Source organism: Augochlora pura, chromosome 10 (assembly GCF_028453695.1).
Source record: "Augochlora pura isolate Apur16 chromosome 10, APUR_v2.2.1, whole genome shotgun sequence".
In the NCBI taxonomy this organism is placed as follows: Eukaryota; Metazoa; Arthropoda; class Insecta; order Hymenoptera; family Halictidae; genus Augochlora; species Augochlora pura.
This window is the reverse complement of record NC_135781.1, coordinates 32772008-32782416: the sequence shown is the minus strand read 5'-3', so window position 1 is coordinate 32782416 and position 10409 is coordinate 32772008. Positions and strand designations below refer to the sequence as shown.

Below are 10409 nucleotides of genomic sequence, written 5' to 3'. Positions count from 1 at the left end.
ATCAGATCGGCGAAGAATAAACAGGGTGAAACGGTCTCTCGCACCGTAATATTATCTATTCTCACGGCGTATTACTATTATTACCATCGCGTATCGATTATCACACTCGTTAAAGACCGTCCTCGTTAACGTCGCGTCGTTTAAAAGCGCGCGCGCGCGCGCGAGCTCTCGGGTTCGTTTAACGACAATTAACGTCTCCTGGTAATTATTCGCGACGCGCCCCTCTTTATGTCAATAGCAACTGCGCCACAGAGAATCGCGCCATTATGTTTGACGCCGTCGTATGACATTACAAATCGCGGCAACGAACGGAAGAATAAAATGGCGCGCGGGGCGCAGAGTCGCGCGCGATCCTATTGCACCCGTTCCCTTTCCACTCCTTCCCTGTCTCATTCTCTCATTCTCTTTCTCTTCCTCTCTCTCATTCTCTTTCTCTTTCTCTTTCTCTCGCGTTATTTCTCGTCGCCATGCTCGCTTTAATTTTCGTTCCCGTTCCAATTAAATCGACACTTCGCCGGCAATGCTCGCGTACAGCATCAGCGTTTCCCGGGAAAACAATCGACCGGCTGTTTATGCGGGATCATTAGTCGCGAACAGCGGCGAGCCATGGCGCGGCAATAGCGAACAGGGCCGCGCGCGCGATAATCTGGCGCACGAAATTTCTCGCGAGACGGGACCGATTAGCGGCAATCGGCGGTTGCGAGGCTCGCGTGGCCGGCGATCGAACAGCGAAAGTAAATATGAATTCGTGCTTACTCGTGCAGATACCCTCGCCGACCTCCCGCGTGCTGGGCAACAGATTTTTGATGACGCACTGGAGCCCGTGCGCACAGCTCCCGGAGAAGCCGAACGGGCCGCCGCACGGCTCGCCTTCGACGCGGGCGCATACTTTGCAGCATCTGGAAATTAGACGTGGATTCGTTAATAAAACAAATTACAATCATTTTAACACCTTGCGCTATAACTCGTTTTATGCTGCGTTGAGTAGCACTTATTTATCCTTAATATTTTTAACCCTATGCACTCGAAGTAACATTTTAACTGTAAATATGAAATAATATTCCTGACTCGTAGTATTTCTATTCTATGCAATAAAGTGCAGTTATCTGTAACTATAAGAGCAAATATCTATGCAATAATAATATCAATTTACTTATAATAAAGTAATATTATACTATATAATAATATAAAGGTTAACCCTTTGCACTCGAAGCCATTTCAACCGTAATTCTAAAATAATTTTTCGAACATATAGAATTTCCATTTTACAAGGTAAAGAGGTTATGTTCAATTGAAATCGAATCTTGTAACTCACACAAAAACAGTAACGCTTTTAATAATTTTTTAAACGTAAGTTTTCATAATAGAAATATTATTTTGGAACGTGATGTAACAATTAGCAGCGGTGCCTCAGAGTCGTCACTCGAGTGCAAAAGGTTAGGTCTGAATTGAAAATAATTTTTCCAAAGCACTTCCGTTTCCTGTGATTTATAATTGCATCTTGTGCGAATAAAATCAGCCTCCTCGAATATAAATAATTTCGGCGAGCCCGAGGATTATTTTAAAACGCGACGAAACAATTTTTACCAAAGTCGCCTCTCTATTGGGAAGGGTTAAGGGTGCCGAGCATCTCTCCGTGGAAATTGAATCGTCGTGGTTTGCCGGTCGGGGCCGGGAGCAAGGTCGGCTCATGAAACCTTATCGAAATAAATACGGTTGTCCTCGCCGGTATGAAAGCAGGTTGGAAACGTATCTAATAAAGCCACCGCGGCATTGCAGCTAAATGACGTTTCAGTCGGCTTATAGTTGTATTGACCTGGGGAGGGGAGGGATGGGTGGGAGGGGAGGCGAGGGATGGGGGAAGGTTGTGCGGACGGTCCGGAGTTAACGCCCGCCGCACGCTCGCGGCGGGATCGAGCGACGATGGAATACTACGCCGGCGAGAGGGGGGGGGGGGGGTTGCAACGGCGGAAACGTGGAAACAGAGTGACAGGAAATACGAGATGAAAAAAGAAAATACGCGGGGGCCAGAAGAAGCCCGGCGCGCACCGCACAGAAAATATCCGACTGCGACGAGCAATTTTATTACTTCGCCTCGCGGTACGGTCGTAGGACAATCAATCCTTTTATATTGCCTTCCCCGCCTCCTCCACCTCCTCCTCCTCCTTCTTCTTCTTCTTCTTCTTCCATTGCTCCTTATCGTGCGCCACCCGCATCCGGCGACCCCGCGCAAACCAGTTCCCGTCGGCCGATGGCGACGCGTGTAATTCGCGTACACTCGCCCCTCCCCCCACCCATAGTTTCCCTTTTAATCAAGCATTTACGGCATTCGTTCCGCGTAGCAATCAGCCGACTTCAAAGCGAAGTTATTACGGGGAATGCGCGCGCGGGGGATGTTTATGCAAACTCGTGTTTTTATGGACCCTCATTTGCGGGAGAAGGAGGTCAGTCCCGTCGCCCGTTGACTTCGCTCGCCGGCCGCCGGGGTCTTTTTTTTCTGTTAGATTTTCGAGCCAACTGTTTTCGTACGACCGAAATTTACCACCTTGCACGGTGCTTTGTTCGGCGGCGTTACCGCGAACGCACGGGGATTAACCGTTTGCACTCGAGCAGTGACTCTGACGAGATTTTATTAATTATCGAAGTGAAAGCGTGTATATATAATACATTAAGAAAAGAATATACGTAATTTGCACTATATATAGATGTACGGAAAAAATATATATATTAAGAAAAAATGGTAATTTAGTTGTGAAAAACTTGATTTGCTCAAAGTCCTGCCGTGCCTGAGAGGTTAAAAAATTATACGGTAATACCTCGGTAATAGATAGCAAATTATTGATCGGCGTGACTGATTTATAGATTATCGGTAAAAAGCTGGTCGGTAAAGTGTTAAAACGGCTTCGAGTGCAAAGGGTTGATATAAAACTGCTACCAAGCGAGCTCGATTCGATCGTATTGGTCCGATGTCGAGAAACGCGGCGGCGCGATGTCTATGTACATACATACATATACATATACATTCCCGTCGCGTAAACAAAAAAATATCGCACGGCGAGAAAGTAAAGTAATCTTCGCGCAAGCTGAAAAAGAGTGCTTCATGGAAAATTAGTTAGAACCGCGGGACATGGTAGCTTAATGTTTTAGTGTCAAGGAAATTTTTAATGCGAGCTGCCAGCGCGGAGGATTTCTTTCGCGGTCCTCTCCTTTCCCGTTTGCGAGCAAAGCATAAAGCGTTAATCGCGAAGCGCGGAAAGCGCAAAGCATTAAGCGTAAAGTGTAAAGCGTTAAGCGTTATTCAAATGCGGGCCGCGTGCACAGAGGGAAAGAGAAATCAAATTGTACGAGGCAGTTCTTAACTTTTGCGATGAAGGACGTGTGTTTCACGTGGAAATCGTTGCTCGCGGGTTACACGCGCGAGAGCAGCGCAACGGCGTTTTCGAACCGCCGAGACTCTGGCGTTTTCGCGTTCACGGCCGCGCGGACGGACCGCCCCTCTAATGGTTCTATGGTTCTACGGGTTCTATGGAGCGGTGGAAAAAGGCCCCGTCTACGCCGCACAAAGCTAACACAATGATCCTACCGATGCTGCGAGCACCGTTTAGCTTCTATGGAGCGAATCGAGTGTTCGAAGGAGACGATTCACGGCATTTAACCACTCAACTGCGTCGATGTATTTTGAAGATCAATTTTGTTACGCGTTCTATTGATCGTAACCTCGCTCGTCACAATTTTTTTACTCGCTTCATTCGCATTTGCGAGGTTAAAAAATTGTTCGTTTCGACGCGACAACTAATAATAAACAAAATTTTGTTTGACAATGTTGCAATCGAGCAAAAAATCTGAGAAAAATTGAGTACACGTGCCGTGATGGGTACCTTATCAGGGAATTAATGTAAAAATAACAAATATGTTAGTTTTCCAGAGATCTTCGATTTTCCGATTATTTTTTGGTTTTTCATTTTTGATGATCACAGCTTGCAACTGAAAAGTCTGAAAAAATTCTATAACACGCGGCTCGATGTCCAACATAAGTCACATTTTTCTCAAAATTGTAGGAAGCCGCTAAAGGGGGAAAATGCCGGAAAACTTTCGACTCTTTTCTAAAATAAAAATGAAGAAAATCGGAGTAGAAACGAGAAGAAAAAAATTGGAAGAAAAGCGAGATATACTAAAGGATATGAAATATGTCCTATTTCTACGAGACGTCTTCATTAATTAACATTATTAAACCCGGTAAAAAGTAAACATAAAAAGGTGACGTCAGAGTATGGAAAATAGTCAACAATTCGATTGATTTTCCTATTCCACCTACTCGTTGAAATTCAACAAAGATTCTAAGAACATTTCCGTATGAATTCACAGAAAGCCTTAACGTGTAAATCTAGCCCTTTATCCAGACATAAAAATGCTAGCAATCAGCCCTCGATGCCGATAAGATACGGTATATTACACACACCAAGGTACACAGAAAAATCAGCGCGAGACGCGCTAAACTCGACGGCGAACGACGCGTCGCGAGATTCGCACGTACACGAAATAGAAAGCTGCATAAAATTCGGGTGATCGACGCCTCTGATCGATCTCCAGTTCGAATGCAAGCGCGCGCTCCAGCATCCCTTTGTCGTGCCCTATTTTCCCTAGAAACATCGGAATAAAATTCCCCCGCGGCTCATTCGCACAAAAGACCTCGCGCGCAACAAAGAACAGAATTTTTGTCTTGCCCGGCATCGCCGCTTTAAAAAAAGAACGCTCGGCCTTGTTTCACCTGCGGATTTTAATTGCTCGCGGCTCGATTATCAGGCGTTTGAAAAGATCGACTGCATCCCGCCGGTGGACGGAGGGAGGGGATGAATCGGTGTCGCGATGCTAGCGGGGTTGTAACGCTTCCCGAAAAATGAAGATTGATATTTCGCGAACAACGCACTCGCGCGGGGGGTTCGGCGCGATAAACCGGCGGCTGATAGGAACCTATGACCTATGCTCTACATGCACCCTCGACTCTACTATACTCCACGCTATTTATCATGCGGCGCGGTCAACGAACGCAAATGGATTCGATAAGCTCCGCTCGCTGGGCGCTTTGACGTCAAGATCGTCCAGATCGAAATCGACGGATCTTCGATACAATATTTTTTTTTTCGCTGCGTTTTTCGTGTAACCGGCATGTGCCCGGCGCCAGTCAAACTGCTGTACAAATGACAGCCGCGGTCGCGTCTCCGACAGCCGCTACTCCCTCTCTCTCTCTCTCTCTCTGTCGAAACGTTACAAACGGCTATCGCTGCGCCGCAGCGAATCGACTTCATAGAATGCATATACAACTCGAGGTTTAATCGGTTTTGTTGGCAACGGAACCGAGCAAAAGAACACTCCAGCGGAATACCCGCCGAATCGCTGCGAAGGGCTCGCCGGGATACGCGGGTCGAGTAGCGACTACGAACCTAAACCACCCCCGGAGCCTACTGCCGAACACCGGCACCGACTTTATCGCGAAACGCTGAATCGATTGGTATGCTGGCCGTGGTAAACGTTCCAGCGAGATAGTTGCAAATAAATGTCAAGGTACCAGGATTTGTGGAAGGAATTACAGGACTCGCTAATAGATCGAAATTTATGGAGAAAATAATTGCCGATATCGGAGATCTATGCTGCTGCTTCGTCCATGTTTTAGGAAGATGAACGCCGGACGGATAGCCGATGATGGATACGGGGATTAACCTAAGAAGCGAGAAGCTGCTGAATTTTTAAGGAATGTTGCAGCTTCGTTTCTTGTCCGTTGCTGTATATTAAACCTTGCGCATCAGGGTCAGTTTGACCAGTGAGTTAAGTCGGTTCGATATTTTTGAAAGTGCAAGAAATTTATCTGCAAAAAGCATGAAATAATATGCTCTATTCATTTATGTAACTTGCAAAAAATTTATACGCAAGAAGCATGAGATAATATACTCTAAATCTCTTTTTAAAAATCATACAAAAAGTGCGCTTGTTTCATGAATCACTGAGCTATTTCAAAGCTATTGCATTTTGTGTAAAAAAAAAAAAACAGGTAAATCACTTTCGCGACAACGCGATAGCCGCGCGGCAAGCTAAAAGGCAATAAAGTGCGCGCTCTTCGAGATGGGTTTTCATATACGATTCCTTGCCGGGGCTAATTTGCAATGAAAAGTTTATTAAGGGTCGCAACGACCCTGCACTCGTCTCTCTGCATCGAAGGCCATTCGACTTCAGAGGGGGGCGTGGGGTGGGTTAATATAAATAACTCGTCCGGCATCCAGCGTAGGATAGAGAGCGATTTTCCGTGACATGAAAATAGAAACTAGCGCAACTCACCCGCAGGGGTCCGAGGTAAGGCCTCCGGGGCAATCCTCGTCCGTAAGAACGTCACACTCGAGGGGCGAGCACACACACGAAAGAGCCCTTGCGACCGCGACCGAGAGTACCACGATGCCCCCCAGCAACAGCAACGAGGCCCTCATTTTTCTCCTTCCTTTCGATCTATGGCCCCCGCGCCGCACGCACCAGCTCCACCGTTCGTACCCTTTGTTTTCTAGTCTCTCTCCTTCGCTCTCTCTCTCTCTCTTTTCTTCTGTCTGTCTCTTTGTCTTTATATATTCTTCTTTATCTCTCTCTCTCTCTATTTCGCCGTAATCACGAGGAAAGTTGCCGCAGGCGTTACCAGTTCATCGCGACAGGATAACGCGCGGTGGCACGGTACATCTCGGATTCACCACCTGCGGTACACTTGGACACGTGCGGGGCACCCCGTTCGTCAACCGTTCGCCACCGTTTGGCGGCCCGATCGCGGTACACGACGCACCGTGCACCCTGAACGCGGTCTACGGGCTTTCTATCGAGTCCGGACACCTCTCCGCGGATCCCTCGCGAGACAAATCGTACTGGAAACGGCAGATAAAATTGTCGAAAAACAAAGGACCGGTTACGACCGATTAATGATCAAGATCGTAGTCGAAATACCGTGGCCGGGTACTGCGGAAGTCTCGACGCGCTACGACGACGCGAACTATGCTCGGGACGAGAGCGTAGTTAAATTACAAGGGTAGATAGCGGGCGCCAGAACAGCCGCATTGCCGCATACGCTCGTAGCCCTGATGCAACACGCTCGAATTTCGTGGGACCTAGTTGAAAGCGAGGACACCGTTCGTTACGATACGCGTCGCGTCGCGACGGATGCAGTAAACGGTGCGACGGTAATAGTACGGTGTACGCTACTGCGGAAGACCACGCGCGCCGACGATCGGGAGAGAAAGCTTTCACCGAAAAACGTCGCTCGCTCTCCGGAGGATCGACTACTTGCCGTCTCTAGTCCCGTAACGATCGTTAATGCCTGGTACAACGTGGCACGCGTCTACTTTGGCCTGGATTAAGGGCTGGTTGGCGAGAACGCGGTCGGCCGTCGGACTAGACGATTTACATAGGAGTCTCGCTCGTTATCGCCGTTGTCGAATCGGCCCGGTTACCAGACACGATACGGAGGAGGGAAGACTATGCGGGGATATAATCGAGGCTTGTAGGCCGATCCGAACTCGATAGGAAACGCGTGAGAAAAAATGTAGCCTTCCGACCCCGCGGTTGGAGGATATTTACGAGAATCGTGCGGTCGCAGGATATCATAGTAATCGCGACGGAAGCCGCGCTTCCTTTGATTCTACGCTATCCCTCACGCTCATGGCAACGTCGTGCACAGCGCGAATCGGCGCGGTTTCGACGCGGATCGACGTGGATCGACGCGGAATTTGACGGGACGACGTTATCGAACGATCGCAAACCGCGGCGAGAACGCGATGCGCTCGATTACCAAAACGAACGTGTACTGGCCGACGATCGGCTCTCACGACGCGCAGCGGCGTGAAGCGGCGCCAAGCGCCGCGACGCCTCGCGTCGGCGCCCTGAGCATACCCTGTCACCCGTCCACCCATCAACCCAACCACCCGTTCACCCTTGGCTGCTGCTGCGAACCGTTCTCCTGGCGAATGTCTCGTGGCCCCACTTTGGTGTCTGTTGGGCCCACTGGGTCCTATGCCTTGCTCTTTTGCTACCAATTGTTTGCCTGATAAGCTGACTTGACGCTGCCAGGGTTAGCCAAGGTATCTACGATTAAAAGAATTATATAATAACATGGAAGCTTACAGTAGTACAATCTAACATTGTTACCTCAATAATAGATGAATTATTAGTTGCCGTGACAACCGATTCACAGGTTGATGTGAAAAGCCGATTTATAGAACATCGTGTGGTAAAATGTTCAGCTAACTTAAACTGAATTTACGGTTATAATTATTATTAGTACTTACTTTGGAATTTGAAAAAATGATCTAAAAAAAGAACCAAGTAAAGGCTCTTTTAACTTGGGACCCAGTCCTGCATGCTTTTTTCATTACCATTAAGCAGATTCCTAACATTTTATCACACATCCAATCCACAGTGGATGATGTCTCAATCAGCCAGTCGGAGCAAAAACTTTCTTTATCGATCCTCGCTAAAGGTTTAGGTTATGATTTCGAGTTGTGCAGGAAGACGGACCCATTACTGTATTCCCGAGAGAACGTTCTACGAGATTCGTTGGTCAGTTCTATAGTTGACTCATTCCCGTTTTCGCATCCCAACGAACTCAAACGCGAAACGTTCGTGTCAGCTTAAAAAATGCAACGCTACCGTAATTAGAGCATCGTAATTTCAACCGATTTTTTCCATCACATCGTCCGCGTGGTTCCGGTGCTTGCCATTTTCCTCAGAATCGATTCACAGCGACCGATTTGTTGCAATGATTTCGGGAATCGATGTTCTTTGCAAGCAGACGCGCATCTGTTATGTATTACGGTCTTCTAACTTTTATGCAAACCTGCGAAAGTTGTTAATAAGTTCGTTAGTTGTTAATAAGTTCTTTAACGAAGACTTTGGAAAAACATTTCAAGCAACCTGTTACACTCCTGTTCTTTAAACAGGAAAACGTAAATATCTTGGCGTCGGTTTCTTAAACAAAATATTTCTAGTCTAAGAATATTTATATTAATTCCAAGCAACGAACTTATACTATAAATTGCTACTATTATGGCTAATTATGGTTATGTAGAAATATATGCGTTTCACGGGTATTGAAATCGACGCACCATCTAGCGGCGAAAGGTCTAAACTAAAATGTCTGTATATCGGCAATACATACATGGATTTAAAACATTATTGAGTTTGATGTATCCATAGTGAATAAAATTATTCTGTAGACACAGGAATATTTATAAAACAATATTTTGAAAAGCTAGCTCTATTAGTTCTCGCCATTGAATTAATAATGTGCAGAAGATATTGCGGAAAGAAAAGAGACTTGATCTCATCTTGATGATACGCACAGCGCTATCTGAGGCAGTGGCGAAAGCGTGAAACTGTCAAGCTAAGCCTCTGGTATAAGCACAAAGGAACGGATCTAGTATAAACTAAAGTATAATTAAGTATAACGATGTATAACGAACAAAGTAAAGTATCATTACGAACAAGGTATCTCCGATATCTCATTTATGTTAATATTAAATATATTATCACAGACGAGGTATATATGTAGCCCTATTATAAATATTGAACCAATAAAGACAGTGTTTAACAATAATAAAAAAATATCAAATATTTACACTTTTTCTCTGAATAAATAATTGTTATAGATACTTGAATATGAATGTTTCTAACACAAAATTCATTATTATAACTATTTTCGTGTCAGTTGTCAGAACTATAAAGATACACTAATTGATCTTAGAAATTTATTAGAAATATCAAATTAAAATTATTAGAACCATCGCTCGTCCGCGAAGCACAAATTGAAGTCCACGCTCTCCTTAAATTAAACGCTCGTCTAAATTCACTAACACCTAATGTTATTCAGTTCTTCAATGCTTAGCTAGTGTAAGACTTCCGTAATGGTCTACATATGTATACCACCGGGTCTGCAACAGTATGCACAGAAGCCTGTGTACTGACTCGCGACTAACTTGTGACTAATTAGTGGAAGCCCTGTTTGATGCTACCGGTGTTGTCGGCCGAGATTAAACCAGTTTTTCTCATCCGTGAACTCGCGTTAAAAAACGAACCGTAACAAATAGAGACTTCTCCGCGACGTCCATTACGATTGTATCACCATAACCTGACATAACCTGACTCTGTTAGACGTTTTAATTACCGCCCTCCGTTTCGTTCACCGTGGGACTCGTTTAATGAAACCTTCTACAGTTCCGTTTTTAATATAGCGACACGGCGATCCTGTGCTCGATCGCGCGGAAATATTTAGCAAAGGAAATTACGCGATGAAAATCTGGATCGCGGGCCGAGGCTGGAAACTGTCGGAGGATTTATGCTTCCTGGAAACTGATTTAACGTAAACTATATGCACGGTGTGTCGTATC

The 10409-nt window shown here is 45.9% G+C and overlaps 1 protein-coding gene across 2 annotated transcripts in view; it reads right to left on the bottom strand.

Annotated features, from left to right (window-relative positions):
• The window catches only part of Cmpy (crimpy), a 125251-nt gene extending 117424 nt beyond the window's left edge, over window positions 1-7827 (bottom strand). Inside the window, exons 1-3 of one of the 2 annotated variants that reach the window (XM_078191986.1) lie at window positions 7606-7827; window positions 6331-6741; window positions 757-899 (exon numbers count right to left, since the gene is read on the bottom strand). In XM_078191986.1, coding sequence (XP_078048112.1) covers window positions 757-899; window positions 6331-6476 — 289 coding nt within the window. In that variant the 5' untranslated portion in view covers window positions 6477-6741; window positions 7606-7827. Of the gene's footprint in view, window positions 1-756; window positions 900-6330 lie in introns of both variants that reach the window. The other variant, XM_078191985.1, reaches the window with a different exon arrangement.
• Between the last annotated feature and the right edge of the window lie 2582 nt (window positions 7828-10409).